This window comes from Chiroxiphia lanceolata, chromosome 24, assembly GCF_009829145.1.
Source record: "Chiroxiphia lanceolata isolate bChiLan1 chromosome 24, bChiLan1.pri, whole genome shotgun sequence".
NCBI classification, from domain to species: Eukaryota; Metazoa; Chordata; class Aves; order Passeriformes; family Pipridae; genus Chiroxiphia; species Chiroxiphia lanceolata.
The window spans coordinates 174,477-201,688 of record NC_045660.1 but is presented as its reverse complement, the minus strand read 5'-3'; the positions used below and the strand labels follow the sequence as shown (position 1 = coordinate 201,688).

Here is a 27,212-nt window from a genome sequence, read left to right as displayed (position 1 = left end):
TGTCTCAAAATAAAAAATAGCTGCACACGAGTATCACAGAGTACTGAATTTATTTAGAAAAACATGCAAAGTCAGATGACAGAGAGAGATAGAGCACCACTACGCTTGACTATTCACTTGATGGTTATCTCGATCATACTCAGTTCCTTGGAAAACAGCAGCTAGGATTACCACAAAGTAAGAATACTGAGCACACTAAAAGGCCATGAGCTGGTAAAGAAAATCTTCAATAATTATAAAAATGAAAATCCAATTTGGTGAGGAAAACCAAAACGATCCTTAGAGGAGAAAAACAAAAGAAGCAAGCTCCTTAATTTCAGAAGGGATACTGGCAAACAAGAACACAAATGTCTTTCAGCACTGAAAGGGAATTTGGAAGCTTTTTGCTATTAGAAAACATTCCTCAAGTAAAAAGAGAAGAGATAATCTAAGGAAATTATCTTAACTATGAAATACTGTCACACCTTTTAAAACTGCTCTGCAATAGCAGGCAGTAAATCTTGCAAATCCAGACTGTAATAATGTATATAGCCAAAACACCTGGAATTCCTGACAGCTGAATACATCAACAGGACCTACCCCAAATAAGACCAGCATTTCACTCTCACCTGAACTGTGACAGTAACCTACTTCACTGTAAGCTGTCTGTGGGAACAGGTTAATGAAATGCCAGACACTGCCACCAAGACATTTTTAAGTTGCACAGTCAGGCTTTTCAACTCTAAAGGGCATAACTGTAACATCTCTACTGCATTCCCTGTGTTTTTATAGGCTTTAAACACAGAAAGGAAATTTTTAAGGTCTGCAATGAGAATAAATTAACAGTAATACACAGGCTAATTAAAATTTTGCTAAATTTTCAATATGCAATCCTACTCTAGTATTATTGTCCAATTTAGTATTTCTTATTGCATATGTCAATTTTTGCTTCAAAGCGACAGAGAAGGAGAAAACCTCAATTATAAACACTGCTTTTATACACAGCAGACTTCATGCCTCCTCCTTCTAACAGGTGCCTGAATTACAAGTTTCAATGCACTTTAACAGCCAGCATAACACCTAATGCTCTTGACACCTGCATTAATAGACAGAGAGATCCACAAATGTATATAGTCTCAGAAGCCTTTAAAACTACAGCAAGACTAGCTATGGAATGACAACTGAAAATTTGTCCTTTTCCTACTTTACTGCTTCACGTGTATCGCAGAATTTCTAGGAATAGAGAAATTATATGATGACCTGAAGTCAACTCATTTCTAGGCAGCTGCATAGAGCCTGTTTGAAAATTGATTGTATTTAGATGGTTAAATACAGTGCTTGCAGAATAACTGCTTAACAGGCTGTTGTGTGTATAGAATGGCATGATTCATCACTGCTTATCTTCCACATTTCTTCCTTCATGGGATAAAACCTGATTCACTGTACTTCACCGATTATGCCTCAAACTGATTTCAATAATCATTCTTAGAGGCATAAAATGGAATCTGAGAGAAATAAAAAATGTATTAATATTAGGTCTCAATGATTAAACACAAGGTCTAAGCAAAACTAAATAGTAAACTTAAGATACTTGCTTAATTACATCTATTAAAATTCCACTTTTGATATATCAGCTACTACTGAGGGAGGAGGTTTTTTATCATTGCAAATATTTTAGTCAAGCATATCAGCTAGAGTATTCTTGTATCAAGGCAGGAGCCAACAGCTGCAACAAGGAAAGGTTACAAGAGAAAATCCTAAGAGATAAAACACAACTGGGGCTTTTAATAATTTTTCTGCAACTAAAGGTAGGTATCCCCAAGCTGACATCAGTCCTATTGCCTACATTCTCAAACCTGCCAGATAAAAAGAAAATTAAGGGAGTGCAACTGAAGACTAGCAGTAATTCACATAGGTGATGAATCAGCAAAGATTCAACTACTACTAGACTTCAGCTCTTATCCAAAACAACTAGTACACATTTTATCTCATAAAATCTTGGACTCCGAACTTTGTAAAAGCACCATCTTGTAGACACCTGAGTGATGCCCCACCACCAGACCTCGCTAATGATGGGAGCTGTAAACACAACAGAGGTAAAGGATAGGGTACTGCTACTACCACAAATTTTGAAAGCTGCCTCCTATCTAAGAAACTTTTCATTGTAAAGTGAAGCTCTGTCACAGATAATGAGGAAAACACTGAAGTTTAAGCAAACAGTATTCAACCAGAACTTAAGATTAGAGCCACAGTTTAAAGCTACAGGAATCACAGTATATTAAATTCGTTCTTCTGCACAGAATCTCCCCCCATAAACTTTTTCTCTCTCAGAGGAGTAAGTGAATGTTGCAGGTGTGGCAGCAGAGAGCCAAAGAGGCTACTCTGGTCAATAAGCTTCCAAAGACAAGTCAGTAGGATCATGAGAATCTAGCATGAGAAGTCTGGCTTCATTTGGAATTAGATTCATGCATATTCTCAACTTTTTCAGACTGCTCTTCTGACTTTTTCCCCTCGGGAGAATGGGGCAAGTAAATAAAACACTGTAGAATGATTTGAAACCAGATCAAACCCACACATGGAATTCATGATGCCACACCTGGCCCTGCTACATTTCTGTTAATAAACTAGGTAAGTAGTGTCAAAAGAGGTCTCTCTTTACTCACCAGATGGCTCCTCCGGCTCACTTTCATTCTCTTCTTCTGCAGGAGCTGGTGGAGGTGGTGGGGGTAGTTTTTTCTCTTTCTCAGCTTTAGCATTTCTCTCTTCTTCAGAGTAATACTCATCTTCTGACAGGTTTGCAAGACTCTCATCCATTTCTCTATACTCCACCTGTAAAAAGCACAACAGAGAATAAACGCACTGAAGATGTCTGTAAGCTGGACTACAAAAATGAACATTGCAAATAACAAAATTGCTTACAGCTCAAAGAGAAGGCTTGCGTTACCTTATGCAGTCTTATTACAGATACCATGTTATAAAATGCAACAAAGCTTAACAAGTTCCCCATGTTTTCACCTCCACCTAAAAAAAGTCTCTCCAGCACCCAATAGTGGGAGCTTTCTACTCATATGAAGCCCAGTTTACGTGTATTTGTTGTATCATCATTTAACCCCGTCTAGTTTTCTTTCCTTCCTTCATGTCCCTGTCAAACCGGGGGATAACAAGTTGCCTCTGTGTCCCTATGTTCCAGCTTGACTTTATCTGCCAAATATGGGTGATCAGAACCATACATAAGATTCCCTGAGGAAATCCCATCTGTGTCCTGTACCATCTCCTGGGAATCCTGTCCTGGTACAGAGGCTCACAGCTGCCTCCTTTCCAGGACAGTCACACTACTGGCTTAACACCAGAACGATGCCCTGCTCCCACCCATCTTTATTGCCATGTATGTTTTGTACTGTTTTCCAGTAAAAGTAAATAATATTACCAGCCAAAAAGATGCTGCTCCAACTTAAAGGAACACAGAAACCTCAAGAATAGCCTGGAAGGGATGCATCTTACTGTTTAATAAAACAAATTCCAAAGTAAGAAAGCTTTGTACAATGCTATTGAATAGCCCTATCTACTGGAAAGGAAAAAAGCACTTCTTGATATGCAGCCATGGGAAAAATAAAAAGAAAGCAGCTAGTGACCCTCCAACATCTGACAGGTCAGCTTTCACCATGAAATGACAAAAGCAACTCTGCATTTCGCATTAAAAGAACAAAAAATCTTTCATAGCTCAAGTTCAATCATTCAGAAAGGGCAGTAACAGGCACCAATTCTAAACACAACTGTGTTTCACTGGGAAGCCTCTGTATAGGAAATCCTGGATTCAGTAAAACACTAACACACACCACGATCTGCTCTCCTTTAAATATTTACATTCCACAATCTCCAGCACATTTAGTTTTTCCCACTGTTGAGTGAATGTTGCGCCACCAGGACATTCTGCGAACTCCCACTCTGAAGCAAGTTACAGTGACCCTCCAGCACGACCGTACATTACCACCGGTATTTGAAGCCACGTGTGCCCTCAGAAGTCTCCCATTCCCCCTGAGTTCACAGAGCTTTCCAAGAACAATCGAGTCCAATAAAAAACCTAAGCTTTTCCCTAGGTTTATTTTTAACCTGGGTACCCCCCCCAACTAAATTCACCCCACAAACATTCACGGTAAGGCAATCTCATGTTGGGCTGAAGTGCTCATGGGGACAGAGGACGTCATAGGACATGAACAACCCTTTGCAGACAAGTACTGTCAGTGCAGAGAAACATCATCAACACACAACCCACACAGAGCACTAATTCCTACTTGTTAACAGACCACTATAAAGCAGGAATGCTGCTTCTGAAGATCACAGAATCACAGAATGGTTTGGGATGGAAGGGACCTTCAAAACATCCCATTCCAACCCCCCTGCCATGTGCAAGGACACCTTTCACTAGACCAGGTTGCTTCAAGCCCCATCCAACCTGGCCTTGAACACTTCCAGGGACAGGGTAGCCACAGTTTCTCTGCCCAACACCACCCTCATAGTAAAAAATATCTTCCTTATGTCCAATCTACATCTATCTTCTTTCAGTTTAAAAGATGCACCAGACTGACCTACCCAGCAGCTCCTGTATGCAAATGACCAGCTATCACATCACACAATGGCTCTGAAAAGCTAGACATTCAATGCCACAGCCACAGGACAAAACAGTTCCGAAAATTAATTTCAGCTTCCCAGCCTAACACCCCAGCTGTGGGCACAGCCAAGATCTTCAACATCTTCTGAAACAAGGTTTCAAAGAAAAAGTTTCACAAAAAAAAGATAACGTTCTCATATGTTCAGAACAATAGATGAGAATTACATGTTACAGACCCAAATTACTGGAGACTCTTTATGGCCTTCAGATTTCAGTGTTAAGTCTCACCCTTAACACAGCATTGACTCAGCTCACCAAAGCCAATAGAAGGAAGGTGAGGAACAGTGGACTGAGCGTGGCCATCACCTTCACAACCTTGCAAAATCAGCACAGTCCCGTGAACATGAGCCTCAAGAGAATCTGCATCTCTATACTCCAGCGACAAGAATGTACTGATGAAATGAAGCTCACGAGCATTCCGATGCACTGTCAGGGACTTGGAGTATTTTTACCGCTCGGTATCCGATCAGGAACCCCAAAAAGTTCCTGGGCTGCTGCAGAATGCTCTCCTTTGTGACATGCACCGTGTCACGCCACAGTCCACGAAGAGCTGGGACACCACGGGATCTTGATCCGCACTGCCTTCTTGGGCGCCCGTGTGTTTATCCTTCGAACTCACGGCCCCCAACCCTCTCGGGCACAAGCTCGCCCCCGCCGGCAGCGCCCGGGCCCGTGCTCAGCCCCGCGCCGGACCCGGCCCCGGGGGCAGCGCTACCCCGAGCAGGGTCGAGCCCCGCCTCCGGTCGCGGCTCTGCGCCAGCAGGGCCCGTAGCCGGAGCACCCCAGACCTACTTTAGCCCGCTTGCGGCGGCTGGTCCTGCGGCCCTCGGGGGTCTCGGCGATGCCGGTGGTTTCGCCGCCGGGCGCAGGGGCGGCCCCAGCGGCCGACGGCTCGGACACACCGCCCGGGGGCGAGGCCCGCGGAGGCTCCTTCTTGCGGGGCGTGCGCTCCGCAGCCCCGCCGCTATCGGAAGAGGAGCCCAGAGCCCCCGCGGCGGCGGGCGGGGGCACTGGCGCCTCCGGCCCGGCCTCGCCGCCCGCCGCCGCCTCCGCGCCCTTCTTGCCGCCCGCCGCCAGCATCGTCCCAACCGCACAAAGGGCCGCCCGGCAACGCCCGCCCTGCACGTCACATCCGGGCCCCGCGCGCACAGCGCCGCCTGCGGCCCGCGCAGCGTCACCCCCCCTCGGCCCCAGCGCGGCCCCAGCGGGCCCTCAGCGCTTCCGCTCCCGCACACCCCGTCCCGCACACGCAGCTCCCCCACCGCTCCCCTGCCTGCACACAGCAGCAGGACCTCCTGGCGGCTGAGAGCAGCAAGGAGCCCTGCGGCCACAGCAGTCCTGTGTGAACACATGGAGGCCCTTGAAACACGTCAAGACAGTTGAAAGGGAGACGTTTGTGCCTGTTTCATCATAGAATTATAGACTGGTTTGGGTCGGCAGGGAAGCTCATCTTAAAGCATGGGCAGGAACACCTTCCACTAGACCAGGTTCTTCCAAGCCCCATCCAGTCTGGCCTTGAACACTTCAAGGGATGGGGCAGCCACAGCTTCACTGGGAAACCTGTGCCAATTGAGCCCCACTAAAGAATTTCTTCTTAATATCTGATCTAAATCTACCTTCCTTCAGCTTAAAGCCCTTTCCCCTTGTCCTGTCACTCCTAACCCTCATCCCAAGTCCCTCTTCAGCTCTCCTGGAGCCCCTTTAGGGACTGGAAGGGGCTCTAAGGTCTCTCCAGAGCTGCCTTTTCTCCAGGTTGAACACTCCCAGCTCTCCCAGCCTGGCTCCAGAGCAGAGTGGCTCCAGCCCTTGGAACATCTCTCTGCTCTCCTCCAGACTCGTTCCAGCAGGTCTGTGTCTTATATTGACAACCCAAGAGCTGGAGGCAGCACTGCAGGTGAGGTCTCACCTGAGCAGAGCAGAGGGACAGAATTCCCTCCCTTGCTCTGCTGCCTGGGCTGCTGGGGATCAGCCCAGAACACGGGGGCTTTCTGGGCTGCCAGCACACATTGCGAAGACCTACCAAGCTTCACATCCACAAAGCATTCAAATTTTAGTCTTCCTGTCACCTTCTGAGGTCTGAGAATTTTCCTCACCATGTCCTCTCTCAAGTTTCTACTTAAACAAGTAGTAAAGGCTGGTGAGGTGGGAATGGGAAACTGGATCTCCAGCCTTTGGGCAGGACACTGCTGATCAATGCCCAGCAGCCCCACAGATGCCTTTGAGGAGAGTACTGCCAGAGATGTTCTGCTCTTGGTTTGCTAAAGATAACAGGTAATTTTCTTGCCTCTCTCCTTAAAACTGGTCATTCCTTGGAAGGAATAGTGGCTGGTCCAAGCAGACCTACCTTGTCATGAAGCTGGTTTATATTGGCTGATCACATGGCTGTGTAGACACTATAGGAGGACTGATGTACCCGGGAAGGCAAAAGCTGCACAGGAAGATTCAGGTGGGATTTCAACCATTCTCAGGAAGCCAGGAAGCAACTAGAGGCTGTAGAATGTCTGCAAGGTGTAGATGATGTGTTCCAGATGTCTGCCCAGCAGTAATGTGAGCAGGCAGAAGGTCAGCAGCACACACTGACAGTTCCAGTGCTGAGAAGTGACTGGAGCAGAATGGAACCAACCCAAACTCTTGTTCAGGAGGTAGATATGAAATCCACAGCTACAAGAACTGCAGAGATCAACTCCAAACAGTGACAGGGAAGAAAAGGAAGTAACAGGCAATTGCTGCAAGAATGCTATCTTCGCCTGTAAGCCAAGTATTTCATGCTTCCATAGGTACTGGCATTGCCTTCACCTACCCATTTTAGTCTCCCTTTTATTTGTGTTTAGCCAAATTTCTGAAATAGCTACAAAATTAATTTTTGTGTATAATTTTTACCTAATGGATGAGACAAATGGTTTTCCCAGAGCGCATTTAACATGTTTTCCATAGCTTTAGACCAGCCAACATCTCATTCAAAACTTGACACATTTATTTTTCTGAATTGACAGATTCAAGTTAATCCTTTTATTTTTGAGGGCCATTTATTAAATGCAGTTAACATGGCAAATATAGGCTCTCCATATTCGTAAAACCAAATCCTAAATCCATATTTATAGTTTAGCTCTGTATTTGCTGGGGTATAAACACAATTAGAATAAGGCATACAAAGGACTTGCAGCAACATCTTGTTGCATGAGACATCATCATGCCCATCATCTTATAAAGGCATTTTTCCTTATGATCAGAAAAGGAAACAAAGCTATCAGTAAAAGATCTAAGAATACTCTGACATCTGAAACAACGGCAATTTGCTTTGATGACCTCTGTACAGAGCTGAGCAAAACTTTTTAATTTACTGCAGATAGAAAACCTAATTTTTATATGAAGTATGTGCATTCAGGCTGGTCCAAAACATTTGTATGCACATGCAAATTTATATTTAACTTTTATCTGTATTTCAACAAAAGTAAATTTAATTGCATCTTTCATCAGGAAAGTCTGAAATAATCAATGCCGAAGCCATTTCCACAATTACTCCCTTCATTCTTCACTAACTGATGTGGGCAAACTGTTTCCTGGGCTTTTATATATATATAAGAACAATTTTTATATATAAGAACAACGATGAAGAACAAATATTCCAGCACTGCTATTTGAACTGGATTCATATTAATGGAAAACCGTCCACGGAGTGGATGACAAACCCTCTCAGAATGAAAGTTTGGCTCTGATACACTTGCTGAGCAACTGGACACTTCCATATACACAAAAAATCTAGGCAAAGAAGAACCGAAATGGAGGACCTGAGGTGTGGGAAAGCTGTTAACCATCCCACTTGCGAGCAAAAGAGAGAACAAGAGAGAATTAGTACCTTTCTCTAACATGTGTATGCCATTCCTGTAACATCTTTCCACACCCCCAACAGCACAGTGGGGAAGAGGAGCAGCCTAATCCCACTATAATGCTACTAAATACCAACTAGTGCTCATTTTCAAGGAAGCCATGGTACATTTCCTCAGTTGTAATTCATCCTTCTTCCCACACTTCAGAGAAAGGTTTTATTATGTAGCATTTTTCATTATGACAGACATGAATCCAGGAGAAAGGCTGCTGTTGCATTCAGCTTTTTAAAACACAACACACTGACTGGCGAGTACAAGTATCATTATACAGGAAATCAAGTCACCCAAAGTCTCTTCACTGTGAAGAGAGTAAGACTGGGAAGGTTCACAGAATGCAGAGAATGGAAAGAGGATCAAAAGCAATTTTCAAGGCATACACAAACTGAAGAAAAAGGTGCTTTGAAGTCTACGCTTGTTTTCCTCCCTTTAAAAGTCTATACTTTGAATAAAAGTCATTGGGGAGGAGGGGAAAGGTCATCACCCAGTACTTTTTCTAAATTAAGTTCCACAGTTTTGTTTTTGCTAAAAAGAAGTAATTTATAATTTAACACCTGTTTCAGGATTCTCAGATCTGTGGTGCTGTTAACAGTGCACTTAATTGGCATTATCAATTTTTAAAAAAAAATTAAAAAGCAGCTCTGAACTTTGCTTCTGAGATGGAAGCACTGTCTCTGAACCAGCAATGATTCCTGTTACTCTTGCTTTGCATCTTTCAAGGCCTGAAGTCTTTCTAAAAGGGGTGGGTGGGAGTAATGCCACATTGAAAAGATCCAGTCAGAAACAGGGAATCCTAAATTATCTTTGTTTAGCTTGATCAAAGCCGAATATAGGTCTTTAGCCTTCCCAAGTTCCTTGGCAAATGCATCTGCTTGAAACTCAAACCGTCGGCTTAATACAGTCAAACAAAATGAGAGAACCTGTGGAGAGAAATGTATTAAAAATTATTTTAAAATTCAGCTATCTGCAAATTCCTTACAGTAAATACTACTATATCTACCTTTCCACATCCCACACATTGCTGTGGCTTTAGAATGATCTCACTAAGGTTTATCCAAGCCACACCTTAAACCAAGAGTCTTACTCAACATGCAGCACTAGCCCTGATTATTAAAATGAGACACCCAATATGGCTGCTAGAAGCTTCAAACTTTCCCAGTCAAAACAAAATCATTATTTAAATAAGATGATACTTCAGCGTCTATGTCTTGAAAGCAATTTACCTCATTGTAAGGTGAAAAAATGAACTGGAAAATAATCATCAAGCCTATCAGGGTAGGCTGGGTGTCATAGAAACCAAATGCAGTAAAGAGTTCTTTTCGACCAATTAGCACAGCAAACAAGAAGAAGCAGAGGAAGGAATTCATCTAGAGAAAGGAAACAACATTCTTGATTAAGATGAGTCTAAACACTACATAATATCACATTACAGATTTGCATAGGAATGCCACTGTAAATGACTTTTGAACTAATATACAAAGAGGAACAAACAGCTGGTCTTTACCTACTTTCTGAAAATGCATGGAATAAAGAACCATTATTTTCAGTCAGAGAGCAAAAAAATAGGCTAAGTAATGAAGAAAGATGAAAAGATAAGAAGACAAGTGAGGAGGGAGTAGAAGATAGAACCCACCTCCTTGGAATTAAGCATAGGTTCTAAAAGTTTAAAGGTAAACAAAATGTGTCTGTGCTGTGTTGCACTTCCTTTCCCAGAAACAATCTCCGCTTCCATCTAAGCCGTGCAGCACCCTGTACGAGCACTGCGTTTGCCTGGCTTTTCAGAGCCAAACGGCAGGACCATGCCTTACCAAGTTTTCCAGAGAGGGCAGCCGGTACCTTTTCAATCTATCCAAGCGGCTGTTTGGTCTTTTTACAGCAATGTGACAGGTGCCAGAATACTTTTTGTTATTGAAACACGGGGAACAGAAAAGAGGGATGGCTGTGACAGACAGCAAACAATACAGAAAAAGTGTAAGACATCGCAGAAGAATTTGTGAAAAATTTCTGAAAGTGAGGATAAAGTCTACCTATTACAGCAAAATAGTAGTATCTAGACAGTGGATCCAAAGACAAATTACATGAGTTAGGAATGTTGCAACATTACTGTAACAGTTGGTAGCAGGGATCAGTGCTGATGTCAGAAGTTGGAAGGTAATCGCCTTAAAGAAAGAAAGAAGAGCCTCACTGAAGTGTTCAGCTGCACAGGTAAGAAAATGCCAATGTGAAAACAGAGAGATTTTCTTAAACGGGGGTTTAATTGTGATGTTTATAGCCTGAAAAGCTTGTGAATAACCTTAGAAAAAGAACAGAATAGCACTCCTGGAATGGTGCACGCATCTCAAGAAAGATATGATGGAATTACAGAAGGTGCTTGGAGGGCAGCTAAGAGAAACAAAACAGAAAAGGCTGCGAACTTGGAGAAAAGAAGGCTGAGTGATACCTGGAACAACACAGATCTACACCAAAGCAATTACATATGTCTACGGAGATTACTTCATTGTTCACCCCCATTTTGGCAAGCACCAAAAATGGCACAATAAAGTTATTTATCAATAATTAATGCACAAGGTATGAGAATACAATATAAATAAGAATGCCCTCTTGTCTCAGATTTCCTAATCCTCAATCGCATTCCTTCTCAGCTTTACAAGGAACGAGGCTGACAGAAGCTCTCAGACACATGTTGTGAAGCTTTCTCAGAGGTAAAGACAAATACCTAAAAATCTCAGGCTGGGAGTCAATATACATCTAAGCCTATCCTTAGCACAGGGATGGAAACAGAACTTCAGAGAAGGCCCTGAGATTCAAACAGACAAGCGTTACAGAGCAAAAAAAATGTGTCCCAACTTGTCCTGGTATCACCCAGGAAAGGGTTAATTTTTACGGTAGGTAGGAAGGGGCACCGGCTAGGACTCAGAGGTTATTCTATACCACCTCACATCATTGCCACTGGAGATGGGGGGAAGGGAGACTCTTCTGAGGAGAAGGGGTTTCTTCTAGTCAAGAGAACCTGGCAAGGAACGGCCCAGTATTGTCTACTATTGTTTTGGGTTTTTCTTCTGTGTGAATTCTTTCTTTTCTTGTATCCTCTGTCACTGGTATTGTTGGTTACTGTTCCTTTTCTTATCTCACTGCTGTTTCAATAAATTGTTCTTATCTCAAGCTGTAATCTTTCCCTTTTGTGCTTCCAAATCTCCTCTGCTATCCCGAAGCAGGGGGAAGAAGGAGAGGAAAAACAAGGGAGTGACAGAGAGCTGTGTGTGGTTTGAAAGTGTCGTGGGGGCACTGGATTGGGGAGTACCATTCCTAAACCACAACACAACTTCAGAAGGCTGCACAGATGAATTAAAATGGCAGCAGACATGCTTTCTGAGAAGCTTCCTACCAACCAGATGAAGCAAGGAGGGGACAGAAAGGTGAGTGCATATTCACCGTAGAGCAAGGAAAAAAAAAACAGACCAACTTTCTGTCACAGAGCATATCAGTGTACACCTGAATGTACACTTACAAATCTGGAAGCAAGCAGGCATTTGGAAACAGCAATAACTACAAAATACTCCAGAAAACACTCCAGTTTAAATAACTTACCTGGCTGATAATAATATTTTTGACAGTGTGACCTAGTTTCCAGTGACCCAATTCATGACCAAGTACAGCTAGAACTTCTTCATTTTTACATCCTTGTTTCTTATTCTGAGGGAATAACAAAGCAGAAGTAATATCAGCTATGACTGAACACCACTGAATAAATTTCTTACTTGTTTGTTTTTAACTTGATCACTTAAGTGTTTGTTTTTAACTTGATCACTTAAGTGTCCCTAGATCCTTCTAATAGCAGATACACACATATAATTTCTTATTGAGCCTTTTTCATGAAGATACTTACAAAAATATAACCTTTTAAGTTCAGGAAGATTTCTACCATGAGGTGGTGGTCTCTTATTTCTATGTATGCAGATATGTTGATGAAAACCTGGAAGAACACTGGAAGATTTGCCTTCCAAACTCTCTCCTACCATCCCCTGATTTCATCCTGTTTCTTTACTCAAGAAAAGCAGTACGATGGAGGCAGGCATTCAGAGCTGCAGGCTTTCAGAGAGAACTGAGAGCAAAGCCCTCTCCCTACTTCCTTCAACACTCAACATGTGGCCTTCCTCCCAAGGCACCAGTGTTCCTTTAAAAAGGAATGACAACATCCCTGCCCTAGTCAAAAAACTCTATGAAATGCCTTAAAGCTATCATTAGGAAGGACATCTGCACCTTCGCAGGTACATCAGCAAGTCAAAAACAAGCACAAGGGCTGAAGAACCTGTTGAAATGGAAAAAATGAGTCATAATAACTAGACCAGGGGAGCTCAAAATCCCCTCCTCTCATCACCCATTTCTGCAGTTTTTGCCAAACCAAATCCTGGACAAGGAGAATTCCACCACCAACATGGTGTCAAGAAACAGAAGCTGGTCTGAGCAATAATCTAGACATTGGCCTAACCTTAGCTGCACAAGTCATTTGTTTTTCTCAGAATTACTCCTTCAGGTTCTTCAGAAAGTATTCCATCAGCTTTAACCATCCCCATACTCTCCTGAGGTCACACCAGCTGTTAGAGCAGGCTCCTGATGGAGAGGCCAATGCCAGGCCACCATCCTGTTCTTGATCAGGGTGGGAGAGGATGCACATGTAGAATCTGTCTGTGTGTGCTCACGTGCGTTCCTCCTGCACCAAAAATTCTGTGTGCAGTAAAAAGCACACAAATGACACACTGAGAATTAAAAGCATTTCCTGCAAAAGGAAGCTTTAGTGCGGCAGTTCCAAGAGAGGGAACATGAACTAAAACCCTGAACAGGTCCTTTATTCAAACAATTACATGGAAGGTCTAGTTTTACATGTTTTGCTAAAGCCTCTATGGATTTTACAGTCTCTTTGATGCTCCAACAGCCCCAGAAATTCCAATTAGCAAACCAGGAATATTTTGGTGTTGAAGTCATTAGAGTTTGGGTTTTAGCAACTCACTCAGAACCTTTAAAATACATTAGAAAGCACAAGGGAATCTCACCAAGAAGTTAATGTAAATAACAAGATGAAAAACAAAGACAAACTCACTTTGGTTTTAGACTTTGTTTCTTCATTCTCACCATCTTCTCCTTCTGCTGGTTCTTTGTTCAATGCAGAATAGTCTTCCAGGAGGGTGTCAAAGAGCACTATCCGCTTATTCTTGAAGAATCCATAGAAATAAGCATTGCTATGAGAAGAACGCTTAGAACCTGATGGGGAAAATTTACATTAAAGATCATGATCTGAATAATCCCCTGCACCAAAGCCTGTGCAGCATGACACAGACCAGACTCCTCCAAAGGAATTCTCAAAGTACCCAAATGAACAGTACACAAACTCAGGCAAATCAGTTTGCAGACAGAAGCATATTTTAAAATCTAAGTAATGATGACTCCAGTAGAGAAATGTAACACAAAAAGCACTAAAAGTGTAAGAGCAGTCATGAAGATCTAATGTCCAAGAAGAAAAGCAAATTCTATTGCAATTTCAGATTTAGACAGGAAAGAGCGTTCTGCATTGACGTTGCCTCCTGGCAAAGAACCTGTGTTAAATAATTTAAAATGTGCCAGCAAAGATGATTGGAAACAGGTAAAGATGAAGATTTTAGAAACAGATAAGGAGAAGATGAAGAGATGAACTACAGGTAATATCATTATTTTTGTTTGAAATAGGTCATTTTTTACAGCTACCTTTATCTAGATCAGGTCAATCATGGACTGTTTCTACCATCAAAACATCTGAGGCCAAGAAACTCATCTCTTTCCATGGAATGTGCATGGTTTCAGCTGATTAAAAAGCTTTTTTTTGACTATGGAAAGAAGCTGTTGCAACATCAGGACTGAAAGATGTCTCTATGAGAGCAGAGGTGGGGTTTTTTTGCAGCAAAAGATAAGATACACTATAAATGTATGAGCTGCATAAATCCCTTAGAGAACAAAAAATCCACTGTTCCACTGGAAGCCAACCTGTGGGATGGTCATGGTGACCTTCAGCACCAAACCAATACAGATTAACAGAGGAAAAGACTGGTCAGAGTATGAACCCTCAGTATCCAGTCCCTTCTCAGTGAAGAAATCAGAACAGCCAGAGGGTAGCAATGTTTCCTTTCACCTGCGTATCATAAAAAAATACATTCTCCACTAAGTGTTGGTAGAGAAGGAACCTTTGTAATCTCCCTCTTACAGAATGAACCCTGAGATTACAGGACTTGGTTGGGCATGCTACCAAGAAGTCAGTTCCAGAGTGTGAAGAGCCAAGACAGAGTTCAGAAAAATACTGGCAAAAAGATGTTCACAAATCCAGTCCCCCATGTCAGAAAGGAATGGTGTTGGCTCATCGCTCTTAAGGATGCTACACAAAAAAACCACGGGGGTGTTGAAGTTTTGGCAGCCTCCCTGCCACTAAAGCAGACATCCTGGAGAAGCCAATGCAGCACACTGCACAGGGGCTGCAGTACCAACAACTGGCTCACAGGACTTTCACCATGGCTAAAAGCTGGGATAGAACCAGCAGTACATTTGAGAAAACCTCTGCACTGACTCTCAACCTTGAAAAGCTTCAACTTTGCCTGAAAAGAGAAGAGTTTCCTGTGCCCCAAGTGTATCAGTAATTCCCAGCAGCACTGAGGCAGAGCATCGGCAGGATTTGACCAGCCCAAAGTTTAGAAAATCACAGCTTCCTGGCTAGATAAAGCCTTCACCAGCCTCTCTGACTGCAAAACTTTACCATTTTAGCTCTTTATGCCATCTCATATGGATTTCACCAAGTCAGTAAAAAACACATCTGAGCCTCACAGGTGGAGCACAAAACCAAAAGAAAATTTGGAAAACCCCTGAAATCAAGTTCAGACAGGAGCAAAATGAGTAATACTGGAAATGTCAGATAGTAAAATGCTCCATGAACATGGAAGCAGAGAGGAGTGACATGGCAGCTGGCACATTCCATATTCCACAACCTAAGAAAAAAAGATAAGAAATTCAGTACTAGAAAGTGAAAAAAATTAGTCTCAAGTCAGAGGTGTAAGTCCATCCAGCCACACTATAAGAAACCATATCTGTGAACAATTTTGGAAGAAACAGGCATTTTTAACTTTCAAGACTTTTTCAACTGTTTCACCAAGGACTTTGAGACAATTAATGCTAAACTGAGACTAGGAAAAAAAGGTCTTCCCTTGTTTTAAAGTTCTAAAACTGAAATCTTGACTACTTTCCTGCTTCCATTCCTGACTGAGCCACGTATTTCCATTCTACAAGAGCCAGGTCAATGCTTCCAACCAGAGGCTGAGTTCAGGCTGTACATTCAGCTTCATTTTTCTGACCTCAGGGCAAAAACCAGGAAAATGCTACAGACATTGACAACTATTGCAGTATCTGAACAATGCAAGCAACTGCCCTACTACAGCATCCACAATCAAAACTAAAAAACCTACAAATTCAAAATTATAAAGTCTTTTTATTAAAAAAAAGAATAAATCTCACCTTCAACAACATACACCTTAGTCAACGGGAAGTCAATGCTCTTTGCCATTGTTTCAATTTGTTGCTTGAGCTCTCCCTCCGGAAGCGGAATGAATTTATCAAACAAAGGTGCAATATAGTCTGCGTAGATTGTAACAAGCACCTGCAAACACATGGAGATATTAAGAATGGGGCAAGGAAACATGTGTTTAGTGTTAAAGGTGGAGCCTAAGTACAAAAAGAGGGCATAATTTCAGAAAGAAAACACTTGATAAAGCAGAGTCCTCTATAAGGTAAGATCTGTGGCCAGGGTGTCTCTACGGACTGCTTCGTATGGTGGCATGTCTGCAGTTTTGCAGTTCAGCAGCAGGACAGGGCGAGGGCAGGTGCACAAACCAACTACACACCTCAGCAGAACTGGTGTGAACAGTGCAGAAGACAAGGCCGCTGGGCAGCTGGGAGCAGGGGGGTCATTGGTGACAGGCTGTCACTTCCACACAATTCACCAATCCTGGAAAGCTCTAAAATGTTTCATACTGAGCTGCGGAGCTGAAGGATCCAGGAGACAGTCTCACTTCTAACTCCTGCTAACTTGCAAAGCCACAGTCTAAAGAGAGGTAAGAAATTTCACGTCCCCTATTTTCTTTCCCTCCTTCCAGCTGTCAGGAGGGCTAAGGAACTGCCTGATGCCTCTAGGTCCACCTTGACCCCCCTCAAAAAATATCACCATAGTGCTTCAAACTGGCATCAACTGCAGCTCAGCTGAGCAAGCCAGAACTAGAATAACATTGTATTGGGAAAGAAAGCTGAACTCCCTTTCCTCAAGCTCTGGACCTTCACAAAGTGATTTTTATTTATTTATTTTAAAAGTTTAAATTCTGGTTAGCAAAAAAGGAGCAGGACATGAGAAGCAAATGGACATCAACATTAACTTTGAAGTTATCTTCACGTTTTATTTCACTGAAAACAACTACCTGGACTTTTGACAGCATGTGCACTGTTGAAAAAGTCCAATGAAATCAAAAACTAGGGAAACTGACTTCTGCAAAGTCAGAGCAACTGAGGATATCAGTATGAAGCACCACTAGAAAATAAGGGTTTTTTATTACAGTAACTGTTAAGGGCTTAAACCTGTGCAGATATTTTGCAGCAAGTGTAGGAGGGTATTTCATAGAGCAGAAATCAGCTCTTTAGTCCAGACCAGTCTCAGACCATCTAGCACGTAGGGACTAATTTTAAGGTTTTTTATCTCAGATCTTTGTGTAATGCCTTGATATCAGCAGACTGGTAGAAGGATGCAACTCTAACTCTGATTAAAGAGTCATGGAACTGGAATTTTTCCCTAAACCAAACTCTAAAGGGTAAACCTAACACCTCTTAGGGTGGTTTTGCATGTCAAACCAACACATTAAGGCCTGAAACCCTATAAAGCTGCAGTGAGGTGGCAAGCCTAAGAGCACCAATTGTCTGGGCATGCACTTAATCTGGCATGGACTGAAGGGACAGTGGCATGGACAGCCAGGGCCAAGGGCCTGGTAGAAGAGTGCGCCACTAGGTCTTGCTATATATTCTTTTAGTACAGGAAGATTGTAACTCTGCCAAGACATTTTTTTCTAGCTTTTGTTGTGTAAAAGATAGGCCAACCCCTATTTTATCAGGTTCTAAAGTATCTGTAATACCTCAAGACAAAATCTACACTGATAGCTCAATGGGAAGGCACAGGCAGCTCAAAAATAAAATACTAGTTTGTGATATGAAAGTGAGAGAAAGAAATATGGCGTCAGCTGAGTATGTTCTGGTTCTCACCGTGAAATTTAGTGCTTGGTACTACTCACCTACACCTCTTCTTTCTAGTAAACTGTCGTGGGTTGAGGTGGCTGGGTTTTTTGGTAGCGAGGGGGGCTACATAGGGGGCTTCAGTTAGAAGCTGCCAGAAGTTTCCCCCCCAGTGAAGCTGATGATAGCTGGCTACAGGAGGGACTTCCTGCTGCTGGCCAAGGGAGAGCCAATAATCATGCCTCTGTGATAACATATTTAAGAACAAGTTTGTTGGGCAGAAGAAGTTTTTCCAGCCAGGGGAGAGCTGACTGAAGCTCCCGGGCGGCCCCGCCACCTCCCCCACTGTGGGGGTGGTGGTGGAGGGTGTTGCCTCGCAGGCTAGGCCAGGGCGGCAGAGTGGCCCCTTGCCGGCAGGCACTACCCTCCCTTTCCCCTGGCTGAGTCAAGCCGGGCCAGGGTGGCCTGCCACAGTGCAGCCGAGCCCATGCTGGAGCAGAAGGATGCATGGAAGAAGGCCATTACCCCCTGCAGAAGGCCCAGGATGGAGCAGAGTCCTTCAAGAGACTTGTGGCCTGTGGAGAGGAAAATCCATGCCAGAGCAGATTATTCCCGGGTAGGACTCATAGCCCTGTGGGGGATCCACATCGGTACAGATCACCCTATGAAGGACTGTATCCTAGGAAGGATGGAGAAGTGACCCTTGGGACAGTAGATATGGAAGAACTACTGCCTGGGGGGTGGACCCACGTTAGAGAGGTCCATCAAGGACTGTTACCTGTGGAAGGGACCCCACGGAGCAGGGGAAGGACTCAGAGCTGTGGCCCGCCCCGTAACCCGTGGTGAGGACCATGGTGAAGCAGGCTGTCCCCCTGCAGCCCATGGAAGGGTGACCTATGGGACAGCAGATCTGGAAGACCTGTTGCCTGAGGGATGGACTTGTCCCCCTGCACTGCTGAGGGGGGAGGAGGGAGAACATGGAAGAAAGGAGGGGCGGGTGGAAAGTGTGTTTAAGACTGTTTTATTTCTCACTCTTTAGATCTTATCCTGTTAGTAATAAATTTTAGTATTAACCCCACACTGAGTCTGTTTTGCCTGTGTGACCTCTCCCAGCTCAGAGCAACTTTAGTGGGTGCCTAGAATCTGACCAAGGTCAACCCATGACATAAACCTGCTCAATAAAGATTATAAAAGGGGCATTCAGAAAATTTCTCATATGAGCTCATACAACATTTTTTACCATCTGTATTTTAAAGAAAAGATGGCAAGAATAAATACAGTCAGTGACAGGTATAAAGGAGGTTAAAGAAAAAAATCTTTCAGTGTACAAATGAAGGCAGGCCATTTCAGAAAATCCTGTATCTTTCATCCTGAAACTACGACTTATTTTAAAATTTCAACTTAATCCTTCTATGAAAAAGCAAGTCTTTAAAGCCTTAAAGACTAAACCCTTCACATATGAACTGCATATCACATAAAGAACTAATATCCGATTTTGCAAATAATAAGGCTTCACTAGAAAAGTCTGCAAGTATGGACTGCTTCACACAAATTGACAGAGAAGTAACTCAAATGCTGAGTTAGGATTTAAGAGCATGCTGCTGATCAAAACTTGCAAGAAAAAGAACAATTCTTTGAGAACTGTTGTCTGCACAAATCTTTCTGTAACAGCCCTTTCAATACAAATGACCTGGCATTTTTGACACCTAACATTATGATTTTTCAGAATATGTTCAGTGACAAAAAAAGGGAAGATGTCAGAGCATAAGGGCACCTGGACTAGAGAAGCTTAAGAAAGAAAACAATCACAATTCCTACCCAAGTATTCCTAAAAGTTTTCTTGATAGTGCCCTCCACTTCAACCTGGAAGTCTGAACTTGAGATGAGAATTAGGGCTTGGTTGACCCCCATACTTACTGTTAGGCTAATAAGGTAGCCTTTATTACATCACTGTAATGTAGTGATTCTTTCAATTGTTAAGGTGCTTTTCTAATCTAAAAATGAATGATTATATACAACAGTACTTGTGTAATTTCTGCCTTGGGTGAGCAATGGTTTGTATATTGAGCAAAAGGACAGTAGAGCACTATGCTGAAAGAGACAAAAAATACAGCCTTCAGACCCTGGAGTAACAACATAAAGTATCAAATGCTTATGATGTATATAAAAAGATCCTTTTATATAAACCCTAAAAACATCAGTTACAATTCAGTACGAAAGCAGCTATATAAGCAGAACCAGGAATGGAACATTGCTACTCGCCTCGATACCAAGCAATGCACTGAGGGCTGTGTGCAATAACCTAAGAGAAATGCCTGATGCAAATACAACTGACCAAAGCATGATCTGCTTTGTCTTGCCAAACTGCCAGCAGTTGTCCCTGTGCCCTTTCTATATTTAAGAAAAACCCATCACCACATTATGCTGTATTTCCACTACCTATTCTAAAGCTTTTTCAATGCTTGTTTTTCAACTGATGAAGACACTCCGGTATTGAATAGATAAAAGATATCACATTAACGTGGACAATTAATATGAGCTGTTATTTCTGGACAAGTACACTGAGAGCAAGACACTCTGTTAAAGTTTGTAGACACTAAAATTCACATGAGATTTAGATTTTTCTCCATTTCCTTTCAGCTGTACTCAGTGTGCTGAGCCATGCAAATAAGCTGGTGTTTGGAAGAAACCCAAACATATTCTCATACTCACCAAGGAAACAACTAAGGTGAAGAGCCAGGCATAGATGAAGAAGTAGTCTCCTCCTATTTTAATAATGTAAAGCAGAAGAGATGTCACTGGCAACAGAATACACTGAGTCACAACAAACTTCTTGATAGCATCCTTAAAAAAAAATCCCAGCGTCTGAAAAGAAAGGATAAAGAATATCAGTGCTATGTCAATGCAAATATTAATGTGCCACTGTGGTTAATGAACTGATCCCTTCGGATAAGACAAATGGGAAAACAGCGATGCCAGTGTGGTAAGGAAATGAGAGTCAGTCAGAAAAGGTGGAAGAACATTTTCAACTCCTCTGCTAGTAGCTCCTTACACGCGCACGGACGTGAGCCATGCAGATGCTTTCTTCTTTAGTCTGACCCAAACCCTTATTTTGTGTTGCACATTCATTAAAGGAGAAAAGAAAAATTTAAGCTTATCTTTACCAATCTATATCCCAGACATCAAGGCATTCTTAGAGAATAAGAAATACTCAAAGAAACACAGCTACTGTAAAATGTTTTGTCTTCCACTTAACAGTTGCCTCCATTCATCTTAACTTTCAGTTACCACTATGCTAATTGTCTTAAGTGAAAATATATAGAAACCCTATTGCGGATTTTCAGCAATACGTTGGGCATTTTACTCCAAGCTTCCACTGACATGGAGTTACTACTCAAGTAGTTGTCTTGGGTTTTAAAATTCGCATAACTTTAATAGAAGCAACAGAAATTTCAAAGACCTCTACCTGAATGAATTTGATATAGTGACTCTGCAACATGATCAGACACACATCTAACTTTAGAAGCTTAATATGTAAAGATCTTTCCAACAAGGCCGTACTGAAAGCATATACTATTTTAAAGAATTTGTCTGCAAATAAAAACAGGTCAACTACAACCCATTTAGCTCATATTTGCATTTTAAATCTTTCTTTACTTCCAGCTCCACAGTCTTGGAGGAGTAGAACTAGAAAATTGCATGGTGTCTTTCATCTTTGCCCAGCATATTTCCTGCTTTCTAAGGCAAATATGACCTTGAGAAAAATCCTCATATTCAGCAAGCCATTCCTAGAGAAGGAGTCTATCTGAAGATCAGTCAATTATCATGCTAGAAATGCTAGAAATTCCTAAGTCTGGGCTGGTACCAGGTGTGAATTTGGCTCATTCGCCAAGGACCAGCCCTTCAGTCTGAAATGAGAGACAGAAATTTGACTGTGTTTGTAAGACATTTGGTACCTCAGACTGAACTGGACCTGGACTGAGCCTTCAGCTCTCAGCATGAGGACCACTGTGTGGCAGTGAATATAAACGAGACCCTCCTGGGATGATGGAAAATGGAGGATCCTTTATTAATGTCTGAACAAGTTCTTATATTCCAAAAAGGCGCAGTAACAAAACGTGGGTGGGCCAGCGCAGTCCTGTCCAATCACTTTAAAGCTTCTTCCCGGGTGTCATGGTTTGAGAGCCCCAAAATCCAATTCCCTAGTCTAAGTCCCCCTCCCTCACCTCAGCCCAGTGTGAGATGGGTTTTCCAGACACCACACAAGACTCAAAATGGGGGAAAGGGATTATATATTACAATGACTGTACAGATACAGATAAATATTATAATACATCATATACAATCTCAACTATCTCTACCATGATAAAATAGTATTTACAATGGATCAAATCTCTTCTCTTTCCAAATAAAAGTTCAAGAGGGAAGAAGGAAGAGATCCTTTCCACTCTCAGAGCAGCAGTGTCTCTAGGGCAGCAGGCTCTCTTCTTTCATGCAGCAGCTGTAGCTGGATCTCTGCCAGTACACACGAGGGGGGTATCCAAGCCCCTCAGCCCTTCGACTCCAAGCGAGGGTCTTCTCTTCCGTGGGCTGTGTTCACCAGGACAAAGGTCACTTCACCACGTCATATCAACGAAGTGCAGAAGCCTTCGTGACGGTCCTTATCTTCAGGGGATTCAAGCCTCCTTGCAGAGCTCCCATGCTCTGCTTAACAGCAGCAGGGGGGCAAAGCCCTCCTCTGCATTCCATTGGCTGTCCCGGTCCAGTTCCGGGAAGCCCTGAGCATCTCCTGATGTCCCTGAGCATCCCTGAGTCCATCATCCTCCTCCTAGGAGATCTCAGAGGGGTTTGGGGACTTCGTTTCAGTTCTTACCCAAACTCTCTCTCACTCCGTAGAGCTTAGTTCTGCTCTCTCTGCTGCTGGCTCTCTTTCTCTTCAGACAACTCTGTGTCTTCCTTGGCTGCATGCTGTTTGCTGCTTCTTATCTTCTGCTGGCTCTCTGCCACTGTTTCTCCAGTCAGTGCTGTTCTGCCGCTGCTTTCAGTATCTCTTGCTGCTGCTCACAGTGGAGAAACATCCCCCAGCTCATAGCTACAGATACTTAGCCCAGTCTTACGCTGTTCCAAGTCCCTAGCCCCCCAGCCGGGGACTGGGGGGAAGCAGAGCCCCCAACGGGCTCCTGCCCTTTCTCCTCGTGGCTTTCACAACATGGCCACCTCTCCAACAACAACTACAACTACCTTCTTTTCCGGTCTGGATGATATGTTTATATTTTGCAGAAGCGCTCATTGGTTCAACCTCAAGGGTCACCACCCCCTTCGGGTTTACCATTTTATAACTTCAAGGGGGAAACTGGTTTTTTCCCCCACCACACTGGGACACTTCTAACTGGTCATCTTTTTGTGGGCTTCCATCAGAACTTCAACTTCCAGCGTACGCCGTGATCATTACGCAACAAGCATCCCGTATTAACTCACTGGTAACCCCACACATCCCCTGTTTTTATTAATTAAAACAAAACTGAAACCATACAAAACAATACAATTTAGCACTTAAACTTTAAAACAGTCTTATTATGAGCACTTATTAAACTAAGAACTTGTTTTTAAAATCTTTATTAAAACTACCTATCCTTATAAAAAAACAAGAGTTACAATGTTAAATTTAAGGAAACCGGGGTTTGTAAATTTGCTTTAAATCTGAGGGTTACGTATATAACTAAAATTGAGTCTGTTGAGCCTTTAAGAAAATAAAATAATGTAATTGTGTCTTAAAATACATAAATAAGTTAAAAAATTCACATTCTTACTAACTCAAATATACACACACACATCCACACATATCTGGTGGCCACCCATTCAAACCATCACACACACAACCTCAAAAATCCCAACCTTGTGCATTTTAACCATAAAACAAAGATTTAACAGCAATACTCAGTTTCCTACCTCTTTGGTCTCCAGTATTTATCAGTGTGTCTAATAAATATCTCACCTGACTTGACGAAGAGGTGATCTCTGGTATATCAATTGATATGTCTGTGTGGCCTGATGATGAGGCGATGTAAGGCCTCGCGTACCGAGAGGGAACCCACCGCAGCTGTGGACACACATGCATACCCCTTCCCCATGTCACAAGGTCTACCGTTGTCATGGTTTGAGATAGCCCAAAATCCAATTCCCTAGCTCCATCCCCCTCCCACATCTCAACCCAATGTGAGATGGGTTTTTCCAGACAAAACACAACCAGACTCAAAGTGGGGGAAAGGGAATATATTACAATGACTGTACAAATAAATACTACAATACATTATACACAACCTTAGCTATCTCTACTATGACATAAGTATTTACAATGGATCAGATCTCTTCTCCCCTCCAAAATAAAAGTCCAGGAGGGAAAGAAGGACAGATCCCTTCCAGTCTCTCAGGGCAGCAGCTTCTTCAGAGTAGCAGTCACCAAGCAGCAGCATCTTCTAAGGCAGCAGGTTCTCTCTCTCTCTCTCTCTCTTCTGTTTCTTGCAGCAGCTGATAGCTGGATCTCTGCCATCACACACGAGGGGGGTATCCCCCTCGGCCACTCGTCTCTCCAAACGAGTGGTCTTCCGTGGGCTTCGTCACCCCAGACAAAGGTCGTATCACCACGTCATATCACGAAGCACAGGGGGTCTTCGTGACGGTCTGGTATCTTCAGGAGATTCAAGCTCCTTGCAGGGCCTCTGTGCCCTGTCTCAGGCTGCGAGCTTCTTTGTAGCTTGCAGCAAGGGAGGGCCCTCAAGGCCAACCTCCCACACTCCGTCCTGGCTGAGCTCTCGGGACGACCGAGCTCCTTAGCTCCTCTCTGCAGTGCATGTTGCACTTCAAGGTTCTTTCAAGTAAGAGTCTATCAACTTCCTCCTTCCAGGAGGTCTCAAAGGAGTTTTGGGGGGTCTGGTATCAGTTCTTACCCCCAAGAACTCTGTAGAACTCTGCTGCTGACTCTCTCTTCCTCGGTTCTCCTTCCAGGAGTTCTTTCTCTGGTGCTGCATGTCTCTGTTGCTCCATCTTATCTCTTCTGGCTCTCTGCCACCGTTTCTCTGGTCAGTGCCAGCTGCTGCTTTCTCCGGCCACTGCCCACGGCCACTGCCCACGATGGAGAAAACATCTCCCAGCATAACTATAGGCACCTAGCCCAGCATTATGCTGTTCCAGGTCCCCACAGGCCCCAGCTGGGGCTGGGGGCCAAAGCCCCCCTGTGGGGCTCAGAGCCCCTTCCTCGTGGCTCACAACATGGCCACCTTCTTCTCCCTCAAACTACAACTCTTCTCTTCCGTTTGGTTGTGGTATGTTTACATTTTTGCAGGAGCGCTCATTGGACAGAATTTCAAAACTTCCAGGGGTTTCCACCCCTTGGGGTCTACCACTTTTCTTATCCTCTGGGGGAAAACAAAGTCCAAACCACTACAACCGTCCCGTTCCACTGTCCTGATATTAAATCCTTTACCATGACCGGTGGCTTGGGGGAAGATAATCATGATGAGATTCCAGTGTCCATAGGCAAGGTGCCAGCAGATCCAGGTAGATGCGTAAGTCTGCAGGATGAGGGGCAGCAGGCAGATGTACACGATGGCCACAATAGAGCTCATCAGCCCGATCACCAGTGCCACAAACACCATGCCGAACCACCAGGTGACGTGGTCCACCAGGCAGTAGACGGGCTTGAAGAGGGAGTCCAGCACCACACTGTTGTTGGTGAAGGAGTTGTAGAGCAAGGAGCAGAGGCAGAGGTACCCGTAGTGCCACAGCTGCTCCACCTGCCGCACCAGCTTGAAGCGCCGCCGCCGGCCCAGCCGCAGGCACTTGAGGAGCAGGCGCACCACCGCAGTAAACATCCGCTGCCGGCTCCTCATCCCTGCCACACCACGTCTGCGTCTGGCCACACATGGGGCAATTCCCCGGAGGGAGATTCCCTGGGCAGCCCTTCTCAAAATGACCAGACACTCGACATCTACAACACCTATCCTTAGCCCCCACTCTTCTTGGTGTGCCATAGCCAAGGAGGCAGTATGACAGCCAGTAATACCCACATTCTGGCATGCTTGGACCATCTCGGCAATAGTACAACTATCCGGCTTGGGAATTGCCTGCAACGCTCGTTTACAATCACCATTTGCATTCTCATAAGCTAGTTACTTAAAAAGCAATTCCCTCACGTCCTCACTGTCTACTTGCCTGGCCAAAGTAGCCTGCAATCGATAAAAAAATTGCATATATGTCTCATTAGATTCCTGCAACACCTTAGCAAACTACATATTCGTGTCCCTGTCAGCACTAGGAAGTTTTCTAAGCGCTCGCACTACAAGCTTCACAATAAGCTCATAAGTCTCCCGAGGGTAATTTACTTGGGTCCCCGGGGTTGCATAAGCTTCCTCCCCCGCTAACTGTGCATAAGTCGCTCCCGCTTGCAATTTTCAACGACGTAAGCCTTGCAATTTTCTTTAAAATCTGTAAGCCACACACTAAACTGAATTGTCGATAAAACTATCTTAAAAAGCACATGCCAATCATGAGGTGTAAAAGTACAAGAAATACTCAAATTCTCTACAAATGTAAGAATGTGGGGAGATGAAATTCCGCTTTCCTTAGCTATTTGCCGAATATCTTTAATTACTTCATATGGCAAAATCTGATATTGAGGGGACTGCCGGGGGCGATAGATTACTGGGTAGGTGTTAACCACCTGCCAATCACCTGCACTCAACACCTCCTCCTGGCATTTCATCCACCCAATTGTCCCCATATCACCACGAGACTACTGTTCCTCTGCGGGAGGAGAAACGTCCAAATCCTTCTCGTTATCCTCGGTGTTATCCTCACCTACCAATTCCTCATAATCCTCAAAACACTCAGACTGGGGCATAGAATGGGACAGCGGTGGCGGAAGCCAAGCTTCCGTGGCCGTTACACGACGAGATCGACATTTGGGCTCCCTATCCCTCCCATGATGACATGCACAAGGTAGCGGCAGCCCCTCTCCCATCCCGGGATGAACGCGTAATAGTGACTCGCCCACAGACGCATAACAGGCACGGGCCAGCAGCTCACCTGCGAGTACATGCTGAACACTGGATAGTGGCAGCCCTGCCGCCACCCCCCCGGCAATGGGACACTGACACTCGCCCACAAGACACACAGCCTCCCTCTCGCTCCCCCTCCTCCCCCTGCCCCGGTAGCCCCCCTGTCCCAAGACGTTCACTTTCCGATGCTGGGGGAGCCTCAGGACAAGCAGAGGGAGCAGAGTCCGCGATTGTCACAGGTACTGATCTAACTCATATTGCTTTCAAAGCAGTGATGATCTCTTTGCAAACAGCTAGGTGGTTAAAAGCTTCCCAGTCCCCAAGTCCCACTTCATCAAGAAG

General features: G+C 43.8%; 2 protein-coding genes across 4 annotated transcripts in view; both read right to left on the bottom strand.

The window, feature by feature from the left end:
- KDM1A (lysine demethylase 1A) overlaps positions 1-5,728 on the bottom strand; it is a 51,548-nt gene extending 45,820 nt beyond the window's left edge. Inside the window, exons 1-2 of the mRNA XM_032710305.1 lie at positions 5,441-5,728; positions 2,643-2,808 (exon numbers count right to left, since the gene is read on the bottom strand). Coding sequence (XP_032566196.1) covers positions 2,643-2,808; positions 5,441-5,728 — 454 coding nt within the window. The remainder of the gene's footprint in view (positions 1-2,642; positions 2,809-5,440) is intronic.
- A 1,927-nt stretch (positions 5,729-7,655) lies between these two features.
- Positions 7,656-27,212, bottom strand: part of ZMPSTE24 (zinc metallopeptidase STE24) — a 28,612-nt gene continuing 9,055 nt past the window's right edge. For all 3 annotated transcript variants that reach the window (XM_032709966.1, XM_032709965.1, XM_032709967.1), the window contains exons 5-10: positions 20,527-20,679; positions 16,060-16,201; positions 13,631-13,791; positions 12,121-12,225; positions 9,756-9,899; positions 7,656-9,452 (exon numbers count right to left, since the gene is read on the bottom strand). In XM_032709966.1, the coding sequence (XP_032565857.1) occupies positions 9,228-9,452; positions 9,756-9,899; positions 12,121-12,225; positions 13,631-13,791; positions 16,060-16,201; positions 20,527-20,679 (930 nt within the window). In that variant the 3' untranslated portion in view covers positions 7,656-9,227. The remainder of the gene's footprint in view (positions 9,453-9,755; positions 9,900-12,120; positions 12,226-13,630; positions 13,792-16,059; positions 16,202-20,526; positions 20,680-27,212) is intronic.